Here is a 25,267-nt window from a genome sequence, read left to right on the forward strand (position 1 = left end):
CTTTAACTTCAGGAATGTCCTTTCTCCCTGCATTCGGAACAGTGTTTACTGGAGCTGTGCAGAGGCAGGTCTTTATGGGCCATCAGCTCTCTTGCCCCCTCCATTTACTGGAGATACTGCTGCCTGCTTCTTATTTATAATGTCACCTGAAAGTGAGATCAGGCATTCGCGTGGCACTTTTGTAGCCGTCATTGCAAGGTATTTGCATGCCAGATATGCTAAACATTCGTATGCCCCTTCATGCTTCAGCCACCATTCCGGAGGACATGCTGATGATGTTCATTAAAAAAAATAGTGCATTAATTAAATTTGTGACTGAACTCCTTGGGGGAAAATTGTATGTATCCTGTTCTATTTTACCCGCATTCTGCCATATATTTCATGTTATAGCAATCCCGGATGATGACCCAGCACATTTGATTTATGAACACTGTCACTGAAAATTTGATAAAATGCAAAGAAGGTGCCAATATGAGATTTCTAAAAATAGCTACAGCGCACTACCAAAGGTTTAAGAATCAGAAGTGCCTTCCAAAATCTGAGCGGAACAAGGTGTGGAGCTTGCTTTCAGAAGTTTGACGTGGAAACTACAGAACCCGAACCACCAAAAAAGAAAATCAACCTTCTGCTGGTGGCATCTGACGCAGATGATGAAAACTGAACATGGGTCGGTCCACACTGCTTTGGATTGTTATCGGGCAGAACCCGTCATCTGCATGGACGCATGTCCTCTGGAATGGTGGTTGAAGCATGAAGGGACATATGACTCTTGAGTGCATCTGACATGTAAATATCTTGCGACGCTGGTTACAACAGTGCCATGTGAACACCTGTTCTCCCTTTCAGGTGACGTTGTAAACAAGAAACGGGCAGCATTATCTCCTGCAAATGTAACCAAACTTGTTTTGTCTGTGCGATTGGCTGAACGAGAAGTAGGACTGAGTGGACTTATAGGCTCTAAAGTTTTAGATTATTTTATTTTTGAACTCAGTTATTTTTTTGTACACCAAAATTTGATGATTTTAAACTCTATGGAATCATTGAATTGAATATCTAATATATTGTTGTTTTGTTTACCTGGAGCGTCTGCAGGCATGGAGCCCCTCAGTTCCCTGTGGCCGCGGTTTGCCATTCCCAGCCAATGGGAGCTGTGGGAAGTGGCGCCACGTCCTGCAGCTCCCATTGGCTGGGACGGGCAAACTGCAGCCACTGGGAGCTGAGCGTTTCCGTGCCTGTGAACGCTCCAGGTAAACAAAATGTCCAGGCCTGCTAGCAGCTTACCCTAATGGGCCAGGAGCCAAAGTTTTTGCCAATCCCTGAAATATAGGGTCGGATTATGAAATGGTCATACAGTTTTTGCTATTTTTACCTAACCATCTTAGGGGGTCGGCTTATAAACGAACGGGCTAATGAACGAGTATATACGGTATACTATTTCTTTTGTTTATTACAGTGGAAATATTTGTAATAAAAAATAAACATAAAGTGAGCAATGTACACTTTGTATTCTGTGTTGTAATCGAAATCAATATATTTGAAAATGTAAAAAACTTCCAAAAATATTTAAATAAATGGTGGAGCGATTAATTTTTTTAATCGCTTGTCAGCCCTATTATTTTCACATAGCAATTCACCAGAGCCCCTGAAAATTTCTGAGGTTCATGATCAACCGATTCTCCTACCAATTTGCAGTGCTGCCTTTTGGACTGTCAGTAGCCCCTTGGATATTCATGAAATGCATGGCTGTAGCAGCGACATTCCTGCAAAGGTCAGGAGTCCACGTAATTCCTTACCTGGACGACTGGCTGGTCCAGATCTCAGGTACTCTCCAGTGTAGCCACTATTTGTACCACTTCCAATGTGCTGGAGCTCCTAATCAGTACAGAGAAATCCATTCTGTCTCCTGTTCAAAGAACAGAATTTGTTGGGGGGGGGGGGGCGTCCTGAACTCTAGCAAGGCCAGGCTTTCCTGCCAGAGCCAGGGTTCCAGACAAAGTGGGTTGTTGCTCTAGATCTAGAGGTGCACTGTCACCACGGTTCAGAACAGCCTCGGTCTTCTAGGACGCATATGCACTTATATGATGTGGCATGTCAGACAGCACCTCCAGAGCACCACAGGGCTGGCTAGCCATGGTGTACTCATCAGCTCATCATTATATAGGCCTGCTTGGGTCTTGTCCTCCCTGTACTAGTGGGTAGAACATGCAAGGAGTTCCCTTTGCCCCTCCACTACAGACTCTCAACCTAGTCACAGATGCATCAGATCTAGGTTGGGGAGCCACTTAGGTCCTTGTCAGACTCAGGGCCTTTGGTCTCCCCAGGATCTAAGTCTCCATATGAATATCAAGGAGCTCTTGGCCATCTCTTTGGCTTCCATGGCATTCCTTCTGCATATCGGGGTGGAATTTGTTGTTACTCATGGACAACACAGCAGCCATGTTCTATGTAAACAAGCAATGTGGGGAGGGGGGTAGAAGGAGGCTTGTCAAAGTTATGCCAGGAGGCGATCCTCCTTTGGGATTTCTGCATCACCAGTTCCATCAGTCTGAAAACTGCTTACCACCTGGGAGTTTGAACCGTCTGGCTGACCACCTGACCACGTTTGCAGGACATCATGAGGGGTCTCTTCAACCAGATGTGTCCAGGTCCATTTTCCAGCAGTGGGGAATTCCTCAATATGGTTGCAACAAGAGAAAACAAAAAACGTCATCTTTGTTGTTCCCAAGTGGGTCACAGCCCAGGTTCACTGACAGACGCTTTCCTCCTGGCCCGGTCAAGAGGTCTGCTGTATGCCTTCCCACCAGTTCTGCTCCTGCCCAAAGTCCTATCTGAAGTCAAGCAAGATTCTGCTCACCTTATTCTAAGAGCCCCTGCATGGCCCTGTCAACACTGGGGCTAGTAGAATTGAAAACCACTGATCAGACCTCCGCTGCTACTCCCAAGAGATGTGAATGTGATCTCCCAGGGCCACGGCCACTTCCTTCATCCCAGCCTTCAAGCCCTGCACCTCACTGCTTGGATGCTTCATGGCTGACTACCCCAAACGAGTTTGCTCTCGGGGGGTGCAGGAAGCCCTCCAGTACATTGAGTAACCTTGATAAATGGAAAAGGTTCTCTGTCTGGGCCATACAAAGAGGCACGCCTCCTATCTCAAGCTCTAAATTGCCATTATCGTGGACTGTCTTTTGTTTCTGAATCAGGAAGGTTAGCTCTTAGTTCCATCAGCATCCACCTGGCAGCTATCTCAACTTTCCACCCTCCTGTGGATAACCAATCAACTTTTTCAAACCCTATGTCCATCAGATTTCTAAGAGGTTTGCAGAAGATTGTACCCACAGGTGTCATAGCCCAGTTCCACAGTAGAGTTTAAATTTAGTGCTAGCAAAGTTGATGGGTCCCCCCATTTAAGCCCCTAGCAACTTGCTCTCTGTTATATCTGTCTATGAAATTGGGTTTTCTGGTTGCTATAACCTTGGCCAGGAGAAATGGAGAGCTGTAAGATTTAGTATCAGTCTCTCTGTACAACTTTCCTTGGGGACTAGCTTTTTCTTTTGAGTGCACCCTAAATTCCTGTCTGAAGTGGTTTCCGAATTTCACATGAATCAAACCATTTATTTCCTGACTTTCTTTCCAAAGCCCCAGTTGAGTAGAGGGGAAGAAAAGCTCCATACTCTAGATGTTAGAAGAGCTTTGGCTTTTTATTGGATTGAACTAGATCTCTACTCTTCGTCACAGTGTCAGGCAGAGTAAAGGGCCACCCAGAGGGTCTCTGCCCTCATTCATTTATGCCACTGATTACTCAGAGGTGGAACATCAGGTGAAGTGATGGCTCACTTGACCAGGTCACAGGCAGCTTTTGCTGTCTTTCTGGCTTGTATTCACATTCTGATATTTGTAGGTTGGCAACCTGGTCAGCACACCATACGTTTGCCTCTCACTCTGCCATCTCCCATCAATCTAGAGGCAATGCCAGATTTGGACAAGTGCTCCTACAGTCTTTGAGTAGACTCCAAGCGCAGCTCCAGCTCAAACCACGTGAGAGTCACCTACAGTGAAATGGACGTGAGCAATCACTTGAAGAAAAAACAGGTCCCTACCTTTCCATCATGGTGGTTCTTCAAGACGTGTTGCACATGCCCATTCCACAGCTTTCCCTCCTTCCCCTCTCAGTCGGAGTCTTTCCCGGAGAGAAAGGAACTGAGGGGAGTTGGGTAGGGTTACCATTCGTCCGGATTTACCCGGACATGTCCTCCTTTTTGTGTTAAAAATAGTGTCCGGGGGGGCTGTCAGGGGACAAGGAGCAGGGAGGGTTGGGAGTTCTGGGGGGGGCTGTCAGGGGGTGGGGAGTGGTTGGATGGGGCGTGGGAGTCCCAGGGGTCTGTCTGGGGGTGGGGGTGTGGCTAAGGGTTGGGGCAATCAGGGTACAGGTAGGGGTAGGCTCCTAGGAGGCCAGTTAGGATGGGAGGAGGGTCCCAGGAGGGGGCAGTCAGGGGACAAGGAATGGGGGAGGGTTGGAGGTTCTGAGGGGGCGGGGCTAGGGCAGGGGCGGGGCTCCTCCCGTCCTCTTTTTTGCTTGCTGAAATATGGTAACCCTAGAGTTGGGGGCAGTGTGGTCCTCTGTAGCTGCATGCAGTGGTGCGAGGCACAAGAGGGCGCTCCAGCTGCCCCAACAGGTACTGTGGAGGGGGAAATCTCCAACTGTCCGTGAGGTGCACGTTACTCCTGGGGGCATTCTGTGCCAAAACGTTAAAAATTCTGCGCACGATATTTACAAATTCTGCAAATTTTATTTGTCAAAATAACACTACATAATCACACCAGTTTGAGTTATTTTGGTAATTTATTTCAAAATACCTGTCAGCAAGTATGTCTGTAACAATACAGACACACACAAAAATTCCCCCAGGAGTAGAGAGTTAAAGAAATCCTGTGACAACCCAGTTCCTGTTTCTCTGCCCCCTTCCTCTGCCCCCCCCCCCCCAGCCCCCCCCGACCCCCCCCCCCCCGCCCCCCTCTCCCCCCCCCTTCTCCCCCAGGGATCCAGAGGGAGAAACAGCCTGATGCTTGGTCCCAGGCTTGCACAGAGTTTCTTGCGTGCCGCCCTCTCCTTCCCTCAGGGCATGCTGGGAACTGCAGCTGCCGGGGAACCCTCTAGCTTCTCCTCTGGCCCCAGCAGTGTCTTCTATGTAAGAGCTGGCCTCTGCCGGGTCCAGCAGCCCCTAGTGGTGGCTAGCAGCACTGCAGCTCATTTCTGTGGGGGAAAGGAAATTCTGTGTGCACAATGTTAATTTCTGCAAAATTCTGCATTGCGCAGTGGCACAGAATTCCCCCAGGAGTAGCACATGCACCTACAGTGGAAGGACATGTGCGGCACAACTCTAAGAACTATGCTAACCGTCTTTTGTCTCATGATGTCTTACCTGAAACACGTTCATTTTGGCTTGGATAGGACAGTGTCACATGGACTGACCTTGCTGGCCCTTAAGAACGAGTGAATCGATGTCATCAGTTGTTTGGGGGGTGGGTAGTGAGGTAACGATTGGGAAGATCAGGTTCAGCCAGTATGTTATCAAAACTCCGACGTGACTAACTTAGTGAGAGCGAGGAAGATACAGGCACTAGAGGTCAGCAATGTGGAAAGAATAAACCCTGAAATTTGTCTGGAAAAGACAGAAGCTAATGAAAAATAATCCAGACCATAGAGACTCAGTTCCAGGGAGAAACCTGTGAAGCGAGAATGCTGAGATAGCGGGTGCTCAGTGGACAGAAACGAGACATGGGCTTTCAGTGTAAATGGGCAGGAGGCCTGCAGAGGGATACAGCTTCTATAAGTCGTTAATAACGACGTTTTCTCCAGCATGTTTGTAGGTCAGCGACCCTGGCTGGATGGGGGGAACTGTATGGACGTACTGGGTACAACTACATTTTCTCAGGTAAGTGAGGCAGCACAGATATTTGAGTGGGCTGGCCAATGCCTGCAAATCAGTGTGAATGTAACACCTGTGCGCATTTGGGGGTGTGGGCGTGGGCCAGTGTGATGTCATCCCTGTCTAGTATGGTGCCACCTGGAATACAGTGTCTATTTCTGGGCTCCTGATTACTAGAAAGGTATTGATACAGCTGAGAGTTCAATGAGCAGTAGCAAAAAATGTTTGTGGGATGGAGGAGGTGACTTATGGAGATCAGTATATCTAGCTTGGTTAAAGGGTAGCTGGTGGGGAGCATTGGTCTCAAATATTTGAAGGGTGTTGTCACTAACAGGGTGAAAAACTTCTTGTATTACATGGAATAAAATAGGAATAAGGGCATAAAATCTAGGTTTAGGGTTGTAACTCTGGTAATGGGAGCATGTATTAGTCGGTGAGAGTCTCAAGGGAAGTGGTAGGAGCCCATAACCCAGATCTTCTAAAACTAGACTGGACAAAACGCTAATGCACATGGATAACTTTTCTGCCGTAGCTGTCAGGGAATGGTTCTGTGCTCTAATGGCATCTTTCCGCTCTAGATTCCATCCTGGAATAGACCTGTCTAGGTTGTCCAAACCCTCTCTTGCTCTCGTTAAACTGATGGGCTTGGTGTGTGGGACAGTGGGGTCGTTTCTGGCTGGAGATGGTCACAGCTGAGAACTCTCTTAAGTGAGGTGACAAAGCCAACTTGTAACCCACTTGGATGGGAAGCGGGAGGGAGGTTGGAGTTGTTAAACAAGGGTTGGCCACTAATGCATGGTTCCGGCTGTGGCTTCCCTGCAGGGGGCTCTGATGATGCATGGGCTGATACCGAAGACCTTTCAGAAGAAGATTCTGCGTTCAGGTCTGTATGTGGTATTTGGGTGGGGGGAGAGGAGTTAAGAGCTGATTGGCTAGTTCAGCCTCTGAATTTCCAACTCCTTCCTGTCTAAGCTGAACTGTGGGAGCAGTGTGGGGTCACTGCAGGCTGTGGGCTCTTGTTTTCCTTGCTCATAAAGCTGACCCCTTCAGAACGTCTCAGGATGTAGGTACCAAAACTAAAACCTAATGTGCTAGCACACTGGGGCCACCTAGCTAACAAAAGCCTCCCAATCTCCCACCGGAGGCTGAGAGGGGGAGGGACTGGGGCAGGCAGATCCCAAGTCATTAAAGAGGCTCCTCAATTATGCAGAAGTGGTACTTCTGGGTCTAGCAGGTGTATAATCCAGACCGAGAAGAAATGGTTCTGGACCTCTGCTTAGAGAGGAACAGGCTGCACATGTGACTGCAGCATGGTGATGGTTCAGGGCTGGAAGAAGGACACTGAAAGTAGCACCATTCTGCCTGCCAAACTGCAGCTGATGTACCTGGAAGGGAAATCCTGCTGAATTGAGACTCGATGGGTGGGAGAGCCATGTGGAGGCAGCAATGCTGAAAGACCTATGGGTGAAGGCGAACAGAACTATACAGGTTCACAGCACAATACGGCAACAAAGTCAATGTGACTCTCAGCTGTATAAACGAGGCATCATGTTCACACTGTTGGACTTGAAGCAGGAATGAATTTAAGGAAGTCCTAGGTCTGTGTTGAGCAGGAGGTCAGACCAGTCTATCCGGGGTCCTGTCTGCCTGTTACATCTGTGAATCACACCAGGAAGCGGCTAGCCCCTTTCTACAGTTCTTGTTAGGCTATGGCTAGAGGGCTCCATGCACTTCTCAACACCGGGTTCTGACGCTTGCATGTTATAGTTACGTGGAACATAGAATCAGAGTATCAGGGTTGGAAGGGACCTCAGGAGGTCATCTAGTCCAACCCCCTGCTCAAAACAGGACCAGAGCTCTCCTACCCTACACCACAGTAATGGCTTCTGGACCCCTTCAGCAGAAACCTGCAACCAAGAAGCAAGCTGGTGCCATTCATTCCTACAACGACTGCCCAGCTGCTCACTAAGAACTCAGAGGGGTTAAAAGGGCTAATTTTATAACACGGGATTAGGCAGAATCTCAGAAGAGCCATCAGAACCTGTTTGACTTTCTGGGATGTACTTATCCTTGAGAGAAAGTGCACAGCGCCAAGCAAGAAAAGCAGGCCTGTGAAGGGCAGGAATGCAGGCGCTGCCTCTGCAGATGGGGTAGCTCCAGGGCGTAAACTGGCTTTCAGTCTTCCAGGAGATTCTGCTTTCTGAGCATGTCCAGGTCTATAGGGGAAAGGCCTCCAGCCTTGAACTGAGGCCTGCTTTTCTTGCTTGGCGCTGTTCCCTTTCTCTCAAGGATAAGTACATCGCAGAAAGTCACACAGGTTCTGATGGCTCTTCTGAGATTCTGCCTAATCCCGTGTTATAAAATTAGCCCTTTTAACCCCTCTGAGTTCTTAGTGAGCAGCTGGGCAGTGGTTGTAGGAATGAATGGCACCAGCTTGCCTCTTGGTTGCAGGTTTCTGCTGAAGGGATCCAGAAGCCATTACTGTGGTGTAGAGCAGAAGAGCTCTGGACAGTGTGGCTCGAGTACTGCTAGTGGAGCTCTACTTCAGCAGGTATAATCCAGTCTCACCACAGCCCTGGGAAGGAAATCGAACCTGTCTGGGTGGCCCTGAGAATCTTGCCTTCCCTTGTACCTTGTTGCAGGAATGCAGACTCCCAGCTGTTTGACAAGGTCCGAGGACATGACATCAAGCTGCTTCGATACCTGTCTGTCAGATATATCTGTGACCTGATGGTGGAGAACAAGAAAGTGAAGTTTGGCTTAAAGTGAGTATGGCGTCCTTTGTCCATTCCAAAGCCCACATATGGATCTGCTGTTTAGATTGTGCAGACCAGTGACTAAAGCAAGCACAAAAGTCTGACTTCCCCTAACTTTATTCCAGAAAGTTTCTAGATCCCTCATGGCAGGGTCTTCTAGAGATGTTATCCAGACATTCAGCCAGTGCCTTAAAGTGAAACCCCAGAGGTATATGAGGCTGTACGTCAAGATCCTCTCTTCCATACCCAAGTCGGGCGTGCCAGTGCCTTTTTGTGAACACTGTGGTAGTGGGGTGAATAGCTGCTTAACTTTGCCGTCTTCTGCAGTCACAATAGGTTCCTGTTTGTCCTATGGCTTCTCTGAGTAGGGCCTGAGTGGGTGGATGTTGTGATTCATTGGGCACAATCCCGCATGGCATCATAGCTGTGATGCGACTTCCTCCTGTGGGACTAGTTGGTGCAATGATCAGGAGACTCATTTTTGAGTGGGTGTGTCCTTCCAGTCTGTGGGTGGAGGAGTGACTGGGATGCCTCCCCTGGGATTCAGCTGAGCTGAGGGTGTGACTGTCCGTGAGCTGGACTCTTACTCCACAACTGGAGTCGGGGCTGTTCTATCATGTAGCACTGTAGGAGGAATTGCTTGACTATGCAGATTCTTCTAATAGGCCAGATGGAGTGGCTCTCCTGCCCTCTGGAGTTAGTGCCTTTGTGTTGAAGCACTAAATACATGCACTGTTCTCCTCTCGTCCTTCTCAGTGTGACGTCTTCCGAGAAAGTGGACAAAGCTCAGCGCTATGCCGACTTTACCCTCCTCTCCATCCCATATCCAGGTACAGGACTGATGTCCAGAGGGACTTCCAAGGGCCAGGTGACAATCTGCTGGTGGGGATTGGGAATTGTCTCTGTATGTGGTGAGGCAACTGGGAGTTGCTGGATGTTTCTCTTATTTTCTCTGGAGGGGGAACTCCTCTCCTCAGGGCAGCAGGAGAGGGACTAGAGGATGCAGCCAGCACCAATCTGCATTGAGCCCTCCTTGTGGTGGCAGAAGGGTCTCCAGTGCAGGGAGGAGGTCCCAGAGATGTAGCTTGGTTCAGAAGCTTCCTCTATGTATCCAGCCAGGGTACTGCAGCCCCACCCCAGTCTGCATGCTTGGGAATTTGCCACGGAAGCCGCCTTTTGATGGAAAAACATTTTAAAGATGTTTCTAGTCTTTGTCATTCTGAAGAGAACTGCCATGCTAGTCTGCAGTGCAATGCCCCGAGACTGCAAACTGGTATGAACTGCTCCGATTGGCCGTGCTGGCTGTGTTAGCTTTGGAGCGTAGCGAGGGTCCTTGTCAGTTACTGGTTAATGCTAATCATGTAAACACAAATGGAGAGGCTCAGGCTGCCCATTGATGCTGGGTTCAGGTACATGACTGAGTGTACAGAGGGTGAGATGGCTGCTTTCCGGGGGGGGAAGGGGAGGGGAAGAGAGGGAAGGGACTCTCGAGGTTCAGTGCTCCATCCCTCTGCTCCTGCCCACAAAGGAAGGGGTGAAAGGGTGAAACCCAAGCTGTCTCCTCATCTCCCTTGCCAGACCTTCCAGCGTGTCCCCCCGATGTCCTACAGTGAAGGTGCAAATTGAGACAAAGACCAGGGACAAAAGAAAACTGGGGGGGCTGCATTAAAATAAGCTATGTAAACCAAGCTATGTACCAAGTTTGCTATGCCACATAGTCAAGGTACCAAGAAGTGAAGCCAATGTCGTTGGCTTCTGGGATTAGCTCCATAAACATCCACCTGCCACTTCTACGCAACTTGAGTACCTGTGTGTGCGGCAGAGTTTAGGCCCAGTGAGCCATAATGTCCTCATGGCCAAGTCCGGTGGCTAATTCTGTGAAGGGTTTAGACGGAGGAGGGAGAATTGCACAGAAGGTTGTGAAAACGAAATGCTGCTGTGTTGTGGGGCCTGGCACACCCCACTTATAATAGTCACAGTGACATCGAAACACTCCTTCCTCTCCTCATGCCCTTAGCAGCTCCTCGCTTTCATGCTGGAGTTTAATGTAACTAGAGTACCAGCCTCGCCCCTTTCAGAGTGCTGCCTAATCACAGTAGTGGTGTGGAAGGAGAGTAATACTGTGCATTGCATTAAGCCAGGTGCATATACACACAAGCTGAGCAACATGGCAAATGGGTGGTAAAACTCAGTGCAAATACTCAAATTCAGGTTGCATTGTAAGAATTTCAGGTTCTTAGGCCTGGTCCCCACTAACCCCCCACTTCGGACTAAGGTACGCAAATTCAGCTACGTTAATAACGTAGCTGAATTCGAAGTACCTTGGTCCGAACTTACCGTGGGTCCAGACGCGGCAGGAAGGCTCCCCCGTCGATGCCGCGTACTCCTCTTGCTGAGCTGGAGTACCGGCGTCGATGACGAGCACTTCCGGGATCGATTTATCGCGTCTAAACCAGACACGATGTATCGATCCCAGAACATCGATTGCCTGCCGCCAGACCCGGAGGTAAGTGTAGACGTACCCTTAGCCTGGCTTGCTCTGAGCTGGAGTTTCTAGAATGTAGTGAGCACATGTGTGGAAGGAGAGGGGTCTGTAGATGTACTTGTGCTCCCATGATTCAAATGGCTTCCTCTCATTCATAGAATCATAGAATATCAGGCTTGGAAGGGATCTCAGGAGGTCATCTAGTCCAACCCCCTGCTCAGAGCAGGACCAATTCCCAACTAAATCATCCCAGCCAGGGCTTTGTCAAGCCTGACCTTAAAAACCTCTAAGGAAGGAGATTCCACCACCTCCCTAGGTAACCCATTCCAGTGCTTCACCACCCTTCTAATGAAATAGTGTTTCCTAATATCCAACCTAAACCCCCTCCACTGCAACTTGAGACCATTATTTGCAGACATCTGATGTGCCCATCACTGCGGTACTTAGGTGCCAGTTCTCACTGCCATCACTCTGAATTGGCTTTCTGGACTTCTTCTGTTTGGTGTTTGAAAAGCCCCCTTGGCAACTCAACAAAGTGTCTAGGAGCCTCTTACTGGGGTGGAGGTGGTGGGATTGGGTCAGCCGCCATTTAAGCCAGATTTAAGTTTTATATTTAAAAAAAAAAAAAAGGGCAATGTTTTTGATCCTTTTTGGTTCCTTGAATGTGAGCTCTCTTGGGCAGAGACCATCTTGTGTGCAGTGCCTAACACAGTGGGGCCGTGATCCCTAATTGGTCTCTGCTCACTCCTGCTGCACAAACAGTGGTTCAGAAGAGCTCCTGCCTGGGGCAGTGTGGTCTGCCAGAGTCTGCAGACCGCTGTTAGCGCTGCTGTGCAGAGCTTTGCCAAGCAGCATTGAAGTGACTCTCACTGCTTGGTTCTGCAAACTCTGGGCAGTAATGACCTGTGCAGATGGCAACAGAGGAGTAAGGTGGTTCATAGGAGAAGAGGATCCAAAAAACATAGGCTATAGGAAGTGTGGGCTAGTGGGTTTCCCCAATCCACGAGGTGCAGGGGAAAGAGAGAGGTCTCTTTCCCTCCCAGCAGTCAGTGTGTACCAAAGGTTTACACTGACCAAACGTGGGGTTGTCTGAAACTTGTTGGGCTTCCCCCCCAGGGCATTGCCTCAGGACCTGCTAGTGTGGGTGGGGACTCAGCGCCCCACTTCCCTGTGACTAGCTGGCTAGCAGTCACTGTGCCACATCCGCTGAGCTCTCCTCAGGGTTACTGCAGGTGTGGGGCTCTGGTGCTCAGTGGCAGAGGACCTCTCTCCTAGTGTGCCAGGGCCCTTCAGCCCTGGCCGTCCCCCAGGGCTCTGCTGAGGCACTTCAGCCTGCCCCCAGACCTGTCGGGATCTCACGATACAGCCTTGCGCTGGTCCTGGGGACTGGGGCTCGCTGTGGGAAAGGGGCTGTTTGGAAAGGAGGGATATCAGGGTCCCTCGAGCGCCAGACGTGCTCAGTCTTTGGCATTTGCTGTCTCCGAGTCAGTGCTTTGGATCATTGCTGCACGCCGCGCTGATTGCTGCTCTTTAACTCCTACAGACGCTGTTGCTGATTCGCTTGGTGCTCTGGGGCCTCTGGCTCCGGAGCTAAGGCTGCCAGTCCCAAAGGGGCTTTTGCTGCTAGTGATCAGTTGTCTGCACTGTCATTCATTACCTCTTCTCTTGCAGGCTGTGAATTTTTTAAGGAGTACAAAGACCGGGATTACAGAGCTGAGGGTCTCGTATTTAACTGGAAGCAGGTACCAAGATCTCTCTGACGGGGTAGCTCTCGGTTCTGTTATGCCTGGCAATTGAATTTGGACTTTCAAAATAGCAGGTGAAGTCTGTGCTTCCTCCCTGGCACGGGAAGGGAATCAGCAGCCCTCAAACCAACAAATGGAGGGCATCTCTGAATGCTAACTCCTTAAAGAGTAGCTCAGGCCAATGGTCCAGCCTCCTATGGCAAGTATGGTGTCCTGGTGTCCAGCAACATGATATCATCATGTAATAGATGTCCTCTGTATTTGGTTTGTCTGTCCTTCATGGGAGGACAGGAGACAGCCTGGGGGACCCTTGAACTCACCTGGCTGTAGGCTGTACTGTAATGCTCCCCTCTCTTTTGTGGGACAGACAGAGCGTAACAGAAGTGATGTAGTCTGCCCCGGATGCTGACAGTGCAAGGAGAATGGGAACGAATGCCTTGCAGCTACTGGTCCTGGAGTCTCCTATTTTGGAGGCGCACGCTGCAGTGCAAGGGGAATGTGGGCGTGAGAGCGTGAGGAAAGCTGTGTGTTGGGGTCTGGTAATAACCCAAGTCATGAGAATTTCTGGGGTGGTGGGCGGCGGGCAGCACGTTGTGATGTGTGGAGTATCTGTGGGAGCTCCTCTGTACTGTAGGGTGGGAGGAATATGCTGCTCTCTTCAGGGGAATGGTCTCTCAAAGCTGAGACGACGTTTCCAGTCTCCAAGCACTGTGCAAGGGCATCACTTCTTTGTTCATAGAATGCTGAGGGACACTGCAGACAACTGGTTTCAGCTCTCAAGCAGCCTGTGTTCTTGGGTGGGAGTGGCTCTGGGACAGTTCTGCAATGGAGAACCCCTGGAAATGGCTGGAGACTGCTTTGTCCCCAGCTTTCTCCTCTCCTGATCGGGGAAACAGTCACGGTGTATGCCAATCACTCCAGCAGGTCCTAAGCATTCACCTCACGGCAGGCATCCCCATTCAGAGGCGCTCTGTACTGTAGCCCTCCTTAGGCAGAAACAGTCGTGCACTGGTAGCATCCAGAACACGAGCAGTGATCAAGTCAATCCACAGTTTGTTCTACTGGGCCCCCTTCTGCTAAAAGCATCGTTGGTCTCTTGCTGTTTTGCTGTCTGTAACTGGTTGCCTCCCAATGGCTTCTCTTCTCTTCAGCAGTACTCTGTGATTGACTGAGGTGTCTCTTTACAGGATTACGTAGATGCTCCATTAAGTATCCCAGTGTCTCTGACCCGGTCTTTGAACATTGACTGGAGCGAGTACCAGGTGAGGAATGGGGTGCTCGCTGGTGAATTCAGAGTAAGGCCAGAAGGGGCCATTCTGGTTCTCTAGTCTGTCCTCTTGCATGGTGCAGGTTGTGCAGCATCACCCGGTGAATCTGGGTGGCAGGTTTAGCTGCATGCTCTGCTGGGATGGCTCCCCGGCGGCAGAGCTCTGGGAGTAGGAACATGCTTGTCACACGAGCTCAGATCGTGAGGCTGTCACTCCCTGCATCTAAAAGCAGGGAGCTGCACGTACAGAATGAGCCCTCTCATCACTGCAGGTGAGGCAGTTCCATCCAAAATGCCACTGCCCAAATTCTTTCCTGCTTCTTGCTTCCAAGCATGGTCCTCTATGCCTCCCGCCCCATCGGTGTTGCTTCACTGGGGTCCTCGCATCTGCATTTGCTCTTGCCTTCAAAGCGTGTGTGCTTGTGTGGCCTCATTTTGTGTCCCCACCACTCTTCCAGTGACTCCAGTCTCCACTTCCTTTTCTTTTTCTCTCCGGAAGATCTCCATGTTGTCCTGTGTGCACGGAATCGCCTTGTGGAACCATCCCTCCACCTTTGTGTGGTCTAATCACTCCAACACCCCCTTGTAGTATTGCCTACAAAAGCAGCTGACTTACCCCCTAAACCAGAAATGTCACTAACATGGGGCATTCCTGGCCTCAGCCATTTTGTTGCATGCATTGGTGCCATTGCAAATTAAGCTGGGCAGTGGGGAGACAGCAACATGGCTGCCTGTTTTCTAGATGGTTTCCAAATCCCCAGAGAAACAGGCAATTCTGTTCTAACATGCCCCGTGTTGTTACTGTCCCTCACACACCGCTAACGAGGCCCTTCTTGGCTTTGAAAACTACACCCCTCAGTTTCAGAGTAGCCAAATAGTAGCTGCAGTAAATTACCCAATCCCAGCTCTACAGGCCTTGCTTGGGTAGGCTCACAGGGTGGGTTCATGGAGTTATGCCCGTGAAAGGAACGCGAGACCTGCCTTCTCCAGAGAAGGTGTTCCCGTTTGACGGATTGCTGAAGCGATGACCCATCCTGCTCCATAGAGCCCTCGAGGTGCGATTGTTTAGTGTGGTGATGGCCTGCGAAGATGGAGTACACACAAGTGGTTGTAAAATGCATGCCATGCCATCGCATCGCTGGCATAGCCGGCATTTCATCCTGTTCTATTGATACATCACCAGCAAAAAGCAAAATCTGGGCCAAGCTCCGTAAATGCCGAGTATTGCGCACACGCCCTACCTTACTCGCTAGACACTTCCAGAAGGAGCGTGCCTTCCGTGGCACTTCTGGACAGATTTCACTTGCTACTGAAAGATTATCAGCCAGGGCTTCTTTCCTTCTGCCCTTCATGGTGCCAGGTGAGTCAGTGCTCTTGGTTCAGACCTGCAGCGGTGTCTGTAGTCAGTTCAGACAGGAACATGGACAACTCTCCACCTGACCCGTGTGCTCCCCTCATTCACTACTGCAGCAGCAGCGCGAGTTACCGCTGAGGTTCCCACGACTTCCTTAGTGCTTGCATTAGAGCGCAGCGGTACTACAGGCTTTCCACTTCGCGTCCTGACCTTCCGCAGCTCCCTCAGCCGCTCCGGTTTTCCATGGCAAGTTGTAGGACGGAAGCGCCTGGCACACTCCATCCTCCACTGCTCACCCTGGAGAACTAAGAGGCTCTCTCGGCCTCTCAGAGTTGGTGCCATTATTTGTCAAAGGATCAGCAACGAAAATATTAAAATACCAACATAAACAACATGAATCAAAAGTAACCAGCAATCTCAGAGCGGAGCCAGTCAGAGCACAGATGCCCTGGAGCACAGCCGACTCTATTCATCAGAATACCTGGCACTCTGGGAATCGCTCACCCCAGGTATCCTGACAAGACTGGGGGGAGAGCAGATGAAAGGCCCAACCTAAAATGTTGGGAGGACATGTGCCCCTGCCCCCTAGGCCTATGGTGTGCCCCTTCCCCCCACTTACCTGTTTCTGAGATTGCAGGCTTTGCAGAGCAGGACAGGTGTCTTTGTACGTCTGACCATCACCGAGCGCTTTCGGGTGCTACTGCAGTGTTCTGTCCCCTGCTGCTGGAGCAGGGCTGAGAGGAGACTCCGTTCATTCACTGGCAGTGGGGAAGATTAGAAGGCTCGGTTGCCTGCACCTTCCATGCCTTCCCCAAACGCAGCCTTGCTGGGGTGGTGTGAGTGCAGGCTGCCGAAGAGGCAGAGCCCCCTGAAGTCAGTCACCACTTGATGGCCAAATGCTGATGGGCTGTGATCGTGCTAATAGGGCACTGGAAGGGTTTTGTTTAGGGAGGTAAAATATCTGCTTCCCGTGACCTTTTAGCATTTGAGCTCTCTGGATTTAGCCACCCTCCTGTGCTACTGCTGGGAATGCCGTGGCTCCAGAAGTCTGTTACCTGTCTGTGGAGCAAGGGGAGGGGGTCACTTAGGCAGGCTTGTCTGAGCCTTGCAGGCAGAGCACTCCAGTCACAGGGGAGGCTCTCCTCACCACGGCATGCCTGTCCCAGCGCACGCTGCAGCTGGAACACCACCACTCAGTCACCCTTCCCCATACGCATTTGGGGTTTTGGCAGAAATGGGTCGGCACTCAGTAGGGAGTTCTTTGGCTCTGGGTCGTCGTCCTGAACATACTGTGGCCCAGGGAAAGCTCAGCAGAATGTCTGTATTTCCTATGCTGCTTGGTCCGCCTTGCTGCTGTGATGGCAAAATGGGTTCTGTGTCCTCCCTTTAGTCAAAAGAACCTGTTCTCGGAGGTTTGAACAGATTCTTGGGGAAGTCCTGTGAGCAGCAGAATTGCTTTTGTTGCCCAACCCCTGGTCCCAATCTCTGCCTTATTGGCAGGGTCTCCTGGACTGCACGGCTGGCACCTTGGCACGCCAGTGGGAGGCCGGGTAGGGAGGGGAAGGACTGCCCCCTTGGACATTGCCATGGGATTGTCTGAGCCCTCGCACCCTCTTCCTGCGTTCGGCCATGGAAAGAGGAGAGCCGGCTCCCTATGCTGCAGGGCAGTGGTTAATTGTATGCAGGGCCTCACCTCCTGTTCTCCACAGAGCTGGGACCTGGTGCAACAGACACAGAACTACCTGAAGCTGCTGATCTCACTCATCAATGGGGACGGTAAGGCTTGCTCCTTCTCTGCACTCCCAGCTGGCTCTGTGGCCAGAGCGTATGGGCTTTCTCCAGAGCACTAACACTGCCACTCTCCAGTCCTGTTAGAGAACGTGACTTCTGCCCCTTGTGGGGTGTTGTCCTGGACGTCAGTACTCAAAGGGGAGTCCTGTTACCCAGGAAAATCCCAACCCTTGGACGAGGCCTCTCCTTCCCCACTGGCTGGGCGGCTGATTATGTACAAATCAAATTGTCAAAGGCCAAGGTCCCATTTTCCATGAAAGTGACTTAGACCCCAGCTCTGAGCCTCCCTGGTGCGATGAGATGGGCTCCAAGTCACTTTGATGCTTTTGAAAGCTGTGCACTAAGACTAGGGTTTATAGAAGCTGAAGGGAAAAGCCTGCTGTTCCTGTCTTGCTGGGGCCGTTTCTCTGGGTTTGGCCTCAGAAGGGGCTCCAAAAGGGTCTCCGTTTATCTGTTTCATTTTCATTCCCTTCTTGCCAAGCTCCTCAGCTCTGGGCTGGTGGCATGTAGATCTAGAGCAGTGTCAGACACTGCACTCAACACTTGCAGACTTACATCTATCAGATCGCTGCCAACACCCTCACAGCCTAGGAGGAGCCCAGGGTGACTTAGCAGCCAAGTTGTGTGCTGCTGCCACATGGCCTATGCCCTGTGAACAATCTGTATAATGGAGGTGGTGGTGGCCTGTTCTTGGCCACTCTGCTCTGTGGCGATGTCGTCACATCTCTGGGGTGAAAGGGGACCTGCTGCTCCTGGAGCCGAGGTCTAGCTCATTCAGACTGGGAAAAGGATGGAAATGCTCACCCCAGGCAGGCTTGGTGCTTTGATTGGTGAGGGGCTGGGGAGGTGTAACTGGGCAGCTCTAGGCTGTGGGCCGGCTGGTCCCCTCCATGGAGATTCCTTACTCCTAGCAGCTGGGGAGACTAGGATTGCAGCAGTTTGGCATGACATGCTGAATCCAGGGACCTTCCAAATCCTTCATTCTGGAGACAGCCCTCCCAAGAGGACGTTCTAGCTAGTAAGGCCAGCTGTGCTCCCCCTTCCCTCCCCTGCAAACAGCCCTCGGTGCTGCGGGGGGGAGGCATGCAGTGAATCACAGGGATAGTGCAAGTAACCCTCCATTCTCCTTACAAAGCTCTCTCTCTCCCTCTCCTTCCCGCCCCTGGAGCAGATGACAGCGGGCTTCTGGTACACTGTATATCCGGCTGGGACCGAACCCCTCTCTTCGTCGCCCTCCTGCGCCTCTCCTTGTGGGCCGTGAGTACGGAATGGAGGTGCTGCACCTCGGGGAGTGACAGCTTGGGGGTGGCTGAGCAGCCATGTGACCCAAAGAGGGTGAAGAGCAGTCGCTGTTCCTAGCTACCAGAGCAGCGTCTGCAGAGGGGTGTGGGAATGGGCTGTGGAGGCACAGCCTGGTGCGCTGGCCTGTACTGAGGCCCAGTATTCCCAGGGGGCAAGGTAAGGCACCTGCAGCTCTGCATTAGGGCTGCATCTGCACTTGCAGCCTGGCGAGAAACTGCTTTGGACGTGAGATGCCGTGTAACGGAGACGGGGGCTGGTCTGCACCTGGGGGGGGAGGGGGGAGAGCCAGCTGGACGTCCCCCTTTGTGGTGCTGGGAGACGCTCTCCTTGGCAGTTCCCAGTGGGGCTTGCACCCTCAGCCCCAGTTCTAGTGGCTGCTGCATCCCTGAGGCTTCCCTCCTCTTTCCTTTCCAGGATGGGCTTATCCATGCCTCGCTGGAGCCTGCGGAGATTCTTTACCTGACAGTGGCCTATGACTGGTTCCTTTTCGGGTAGGTTCGCTGAGAGGTGCAGACACTGCCCAGGGCTGGGCAGGCTCTCAGAGGGGCCCTCTCATGGTCTGGTTAGGGGATGACCTGCTTGGGTTGAGGGGATGGCTTTCCTCGGGGGAGTTGGCACATCTGCTTAAAGCTGCTGGGCGGGAGGGGCTCGTGCAGGTTCTGCTGACGCCTATGGCCGCTGCCTGTGCCTGACAGCTCATGGCCTGGTCCTTCACTGCTCGTTCTCGTTCCTACTTTGTGATCTCCTTTCCCTTGCTCTCTTTCCAGGCACATGTTGGTTGATCGGCTCAGTAAAGGAGAAGAGGTGAGTGGCCCTGCAGGAGGCAGGAGGCGAGCAGGGCCTGAGTGCAGTACTCTGCCACTAGGCAGCAGGCTCAAGGTAGTAGCCATCTTTGCAGCTCAGCATCTCATTGATCTGGCTGGGCAGCCATTGTAGCCAGGCCTTGGCGGTATTAGGACTGTACCTTGTGTCTGCTCCTTCCTTCCGTGAAGGAACGCTCTCCCAGGGCCCAAGGACTGAATGTGGGTGGATTAGATCTTGTAATCCCAACGTGTCCGCTGTCAGTGCAGCAGGGCCTTCCTTACCTCATCTTGGACAACAGTGCCCGGAGATATAACGGTTCGCTTCAGCTCTGAGAAGGGACGCTTCAGGCTTCTGAATTCCGAGTGCTGAAACATAGTTAGTTGAGAAGTTGTTCACAAACTGGGTGGCTAACCCGCACGCCTCTCTGCGGGGCGCTCTGGCACCGGGGGGTTCATAGCTGCTATTTAGCTGTCAGAGCTGTGGGCTGATGCACCACAGTCCTGAGGCTTGTGATCCTTGCAGATAAGCTGTCCTGTTGCTGTCATTCTGGCAAGAGACATTTGTGTCGGGCAGTGGGAGCTGTGTGGGGCGCAGCCAGATCAGAGAGCTGACTGTGCCGTGATACTTGGTGTTGGGGAGGTCACTGCTCCCCTGAGCGTCCCTGTTCTGCTGCTGGGTGACCCTCCCCCTCTGGTGCTGCATTGGCAAAGACACGGGACCTGTCCTGGCCCTTCTCGACTGGGGTGGGCCTTGTGTGAAGGTCCTTGGTTAAGAGCTTTCTGACATACTCGCCCAGCTGGCCCGTTCGGTGGGCAAGGGAACCTCCCTTGGCCAGGGAAGGATGGTGGTGCCACAACTGGTGGGGGGGCTTCCACACTCAGATCCAGGGCAAGCCAGCAGAGGGCTCTGAAACAGAAGGCCCAAAACGTGACTCTGACTAACGCTGAACTCTCTGGTGGTAGCTGCAGGTGCATTGCTGCCCCCTCCCCTCAGCATCCTCCCCCCATTAAAATAAGAGGCTGCAGCCCCTGTGGATTCTTCTCAAGCTTCTCTTCTCTCTCCCTTTGCACAGATTTTCTTTTTCTGCTTCAATTTTCTGAAGCACATCACCTCTGAGGAGTTCTCTGCTGTGAAGCTGCAGAGGTAAGGAGCTTGTGCTGGCTGCTGCCTGGACTAAAGAGCCAAGCAACTCGTTAGTGCTGTTACCATGGGGAGATGGAGGCCCTGGTGTCCTGGCCCAATTTCCCTTAATTTATTCTGCACTCAGAAGGCTGAAGAATGGGGCCAAGGCTTGTGAGGTGCGCACATCACCCTCGGAAAAGCTGCCCAGGCTGAAATGTGCTCTCAGCTGAATGAAGTGTCTGTAGGGTCCATTAGCCCGGCTGAGTCAATGGCCGAGAGGGCTCTGACTCGCCTCCTGGCCACGCAGCAAGTCCCGTTTGTGCTGCTGTAAGAGAAGGGCCTCGGGGGAGCAGAGAGGGCTGGACAATAGCCCCTCGGTGTGTAGAGATGGCAGGAATCCAGCCCCTCCCTGGAGGAGGCTTCTAACAGTTTTAACTAAACCTCTCGGCATAGAGTTCTGCCGGGTCCCTCCAAGCTGCGGGAGCTGAGCGCTCTCCTCCCTTCCCACCCCAGCTGGGAGTTGGGGGTAGAAGCACGTCCGTTACCATCACCCCAGCCAGGGACTGCTCCGTGTCGGCTCCTCTGGAAGGGGAACTTTGGGACCCACAGCACTGCAAACACCAGTTCTGTCACGGGCCAGGCGAGCAGAGGGACAAGCCCCATTCTATTTGCCGTCCTTTGCTATGACGGAAGGCAGCGGGCATGCGGGCTGGGGACAGGTCAAGGGTCAGTTAGTGCTCTGAGATCCCTAAACTGCACGGGCCCCTATCCACTGGCCTGGCAGGATGGCAGCAGACGTCCCGTAGTTCTGATCCTGTGTAACCGTTTCCCATCCCCCCAGGAGGAAGAGCCTGCTGCCTGGCTTCACGGTGGAAGAAATCTGCATGCTCAGTGAGTGCTGTCCCGGAACGGCGGCCACTCCCCTGGGTCGAGTGCAGAGCTCGGGGCTGAATGGGTTTCTGGGGGAAGTGCCACGAGCTGTTTGTTTCGTTCTCCACTCCACACGCATGAAGCCCTCGGGCACCAGCAAGGATGGGGGTGGGAAGTAGGATGGGGATGAGGCTAATCAAAGGTTCCCAGGCTTGGCTTCAGTCTGCTCCTGTCTTCCTTCTTGCAGAGCAGAGGGATCGGGGCAGCACCACGAGCCTGAGCAGTGACTTCTCCCTAGTGCTGGAGAGTTCACCAGGAGCAGCTGGGAGCTTCACCTCTGAGGCTGTGGAGCTGATGCCAGCTGGCGCACAGACCCAGGCCGCTTGGTAAGAAGCCACCCAAGCACCTGGCCAGGGCATAGCAGGCAGGGGCAGGTTCAAGTGTTGCCTTGTGCAGTGCTCAGAAGGTGGCGTATTGAGCAGGGAGTTGCCATCCCCTCGCTGAGCACCCGCTCCATGTGGCACAGGCACCAGCAGGACACTGCAGAGAGCGAAGGAAGGAATTCAGCTGTAGCACTAACCCGGGCCCGTGCTACAGAGCTCCAGGGCCTTCTGTTCCAGGAGGTACTGAGAATGCTCCTGCCATGAGGGGCTGCCGTGCGCTTCCGCGGGAGGCCTTTGCCTACAGCCTGGCCCATGATCTGAGGACAGAGCAGCTGCTCGCATGGCCTGGGCCTGCTTTGTTTGTTTCTGAAATGCACTTAAATCACATCAAAGCCTGTTGTTTCTTGCAGTCTTGCCTGCTGTGGAGCTGCGGGTCCATTTGCCCCAGTGGTTCCATACATGGAGTGGCTTTCTTACTTCCCATTAGTGACTCTGCATCTCCCAGGGGACTTGGGAGAAGAATGATCACTCCAAAAGCAGGACTTCTTGGAGCAGTCCTCGCTCCCTGTGCACCCAGCTGGCGTCTCCTCCCACTTCCGCAGTGTGGAGGTGCCAGCTGGAGCCAGGGTTAACCTTGTACAGGGGCTGCCCAAGCTAATAGCCGTCACTATAAAGCAAAGTACCGGCCTGGGGGCTGAAGCTGGCCAGATAGTTGGTTACTGCTCTTGGAGATGGCTCCAAAAAAGATTGCAAAACCCTAACCACTCCTCCTTAAAAGTGATGGGAGAGAATCTCTCCTAGGTCTGGTTACCCCTGTGGCTGATGTGAAGCCACAGTGGTGAAACTGGGGTCAGGAAAGGGGCTGTATCTGGCAGACTCACTATTGTAGGGGCAGCTAGGTTTGGGGATTTCAGAGCCTTTCTCTGGGGTTGCCCCTCTGAGTTTAATTTCTTTCTCTCCTCTCCCTAAACGCAAGCAGCGATGCTACTTTGTGCCGCAATTATTTTAAATTAAATCTGGGCTGTGCTTGGGGCATCTGGAAATGCTCTGGGGGAGAGTAACCTGCGGCACGCTTCTGGCAGCCCAGGCTTCCTCGTATCTTGTGCAGGGAAATGTTTAACGAACCTGGGGACCATGAGAGCAGGGATGAGACGGCTGAAACAGCGCACTTGCATACCTGACCTAGTGCAGGGTCACCTCTAACATGAGCGACTGTCCACAGCAAACCGACCGTGACAAGTACAAAGCAGTCCCCTCACCCCAGGGCTCTGGGTAATGGCCAGTGCTTCATAGGACCCACAATGGTAGGCCACAGACTCAAAACCTGAATAGCATTGTTCCTCCCCCTGGCGCTTCCTGTTGAAGCAAAACATGGACTAGCCAGGATGTATTGGGAAGGCTAGAGGAGGAAACAGCTGCTGTTCTTGTGGGGCTGACTCACACTTGTGTATTTTTGCTTCACTCACTTACTGTGGGTGCCGGGGGGCTGGGGTGTTGCTGTGGGTGCCAAACAATTCCATGTACATGCGTTCTGCCAAACGCGCAGGCTCTCCTTGCTTAGGTAGACACTGAGATCCCTGCAGGTTACGCAGGGAGGAATGTTGGCAGAGTGCTGACCTGAGGTCCATACACGCCGTTAGCAGCTGAAGGGTGGGACATTTGAGGCCTGGTCTACACTAAACGTTTAGATCAACATAAATACTTGCTCAGAGGTGTGAAAAAACTGAGCACTGTCGCTGTGCCTGCCTAACCCCAGCGTAGAGACAGCTGCGTCGACAGAAGAATGCTTCTCCACTTAGCTACTGCCTCTCGGGAGGTGGAGTTCCTCCAGCATTGGAAAAACCCTTCCATGGCTGTGACAGCAGTATTGCTGGGGCACCTCAGCCCCCGTGGTACAGACAAGCCCTTGCGGGGTGAAGGGAGGACATAGTGTTCTCCTCCTCTGTACACAGAGCTGGGTTTAGCTGTGGAGTCTCAGGTGTCTGTACTTGTGGTCTCTCTGGAGGCCAGGATGGCTACACTAGCTTGTAGGGGGCCTTGGATTGAAAACCTTCCTTCAGGGCTCTGCCTGCCCCAGTTCTTGTCACCATATTGGGCATTTCATTAGCTCTGCTGGTTTGCACTGAGGACAACACTGCAGTAACAGCAAGAGGGTAAGGGCTAGAGCGGTCTTTGGCCAACTGTTTGTCGTTTGGGAGAACAGAGCTAGTGCTCCTCCCAGAAAATCCTTGGTGTCTGAGGGGAACCCTGATTGACTTGCAAGGCTGGGGGATCAGTTCATAACTCTCCCTCCATTGGCAGGCACGTAAGGGAAGCAGTAATGGCTTTCAGCTAGGAGGCGGTGGTGGGCAGCAAACTGGACAGGAGTTTGGAGTGTGGTATGACTAGAAGAGGGTCAATGCAGAGACATGCCAGCCATGTAGGGAGAGCAGCCCTGTCTCTAGAGCTGTGATGCGACTGCACCCTTCAGTGGGGGGCCCAAACAGAGGAGTGACAGCGATCAGAGGCCTGGCACAGCTGGCTGACTTGTCAAGAAAGATTGAAGGGACGCAGAGGTTCTGTCCTCTCACGTCCTTCCCCTCCAGCTGCTTACACAGTTTTATTCACCTGGGTATGTCTACACTGCTGTGAAACCCCCACCGCTGGCCTGCGTTGGCTGACTCCGGCTCTTGGGGAAGTAACATTGCAGCATAGACGTTTGGGCTCAGGCTGCAGCCCAAGCTCTGGGTCCCCCTGTGCCCAAATGTCTACATGTCAATTTTACAGCCCCGCAGGTCGAGTCAGCTGCCACGATCCAGCTGCAAGTGTTTCATTGCAGTGCAGACATACCCTTCATGACAGCACTGCACGCGTCTATGGGTGTTCACTGGAGTCGTCTTTCCCCAGGGACATGCTGGGAGGCCTGGCGCTTGGGGCATGTTAAAATTAGATGGGACAGAACATTAGAATGTGCCCGTATGGGCCAATCCTGCCCTGGCCCCAGGCGATGGGCCAGAATGGCCTCTTGCTCCCTCTCTTCTCTGACGTGCCGCACTCCAGAAGTGTGAGCTGGCTCGGGGGGCGAGAGCTCAGCAGATGCTAGGGGCAGGGCACATCTGTCTGGCAGACTCTGCTGGTGCAGTTACACCTGACTAATTTGTCCTCCTGGGCTCGGCGGGAGCTGAATCTCTGTAGGCGGGGGCGGGGCGGAATCTCTGCCCTGACATGGAATGGCTTCCTGCAGGGGGAAGTTGATGTCTCACCCAGGGCTCCTGTTGTCCTGCAGGCGGAAGAGCCGCACATCCTCTCCCCAAACGGTGCTCTGGAGCCGGACCCCGCAGTCTGAAGACCGACCGCCTTACCAGGAAGCAAAGTCCTCTAGCTCCTCCTCCTCAAACCATTCTGACACCTTCCTGAGGGCTGGAAGCAGCCCACTGGAGGTCCCAAAACCCAGGTGAGGTGCATCAAAGCAGACCATTTCT

The 25,267-nt window shown here is 52.4% G+C and overlaps 1 protein-coding gene across 5 annotated transcripts in view; it reads left to right on the plus strand.

The window, feature by feature from the left end:
- MTMR14 (myotubularin related protein 14) overlaps positions 1 to 25,267 on the plus strand; it is a 59,605-nt gene that overhangs the window by 17,632 nt on the left and 16,706 nt on the right. For 3 of the 5 annotated variants that reach the window (XM_034775876.1, XM_034775878.1, XM_034775880.1), the window contains exons 4-17: positions 5,858 to 5,933; positions 6,750 to 6,810; positions 8,570 to 8,692; positions 9,440 to 9,513; positions 12,840 to 12,910; positions 14,101 to 14,175; positions 17,244 to 17,310; positions 18,497 to 18,582; positions 19,042 to 19,118; positions 19,395 to 19,431; positions 20,504 to 20,574; positions 21,395 to 21,444; positions 21,671 to 21,809; positions 25,030 to 25,239. In XM_034775876.1, coding sequence (XP_034631767.1) covers positions 5,858 to 5,933; positions 6,750 to 6,810; positions 8,570 to 8,692; positions 9,440 to 9,513; positions 12,840 to 12,910; positions 14,101 to 14,175; positions 17,244 to 17,310; positions 18,497 to 18,582; positions 19,042 to 19,118; positions 19,395 to 19,431; positions 20,504 to 20,574; positions 21,395 to 21,444; positions 21,671 to 21,809; positions 25,030 to 25,239 — 1,217 coding nt within the window. The remainder of the gene's footprint in view (positions 1 to 5,857; positions 5,934 to 6,749; positions 6,811 to 8,569; positions 8,693 to 9,439; positions 9,514 to 12,839; positions 12,911 to 14,100; positions 14,176 to 17,243; positions 17,311 to 18,496; positions 18,583 to 19,041; positions 19,119 to 19,394; positions 19,432 to 20,503; positions 20,575 to 21,394; positions 21,445 to 21,670; positions 21,810 to 25,029; positions 25,240 to 25,267) is intronic. The other 2 variants (XM_034775877.1, XM_034775879.1) reach the window with 1 other exon arrangement.

Source organism: Trachemys scripta, chromosome 7 (assembly GCF_013100865.1).
Source record: "Trachemys scripta elegans isolate TJP31775 chromosome 7, CAS_Tse_1.0, whole genome shotgun sequence".
In the NCBI taxonomy this organism is placed as follows: Eukaryota; Metazoa; Chordata; order Testudines; family Emydidae; genus Trachemys; species Trachemys scripta.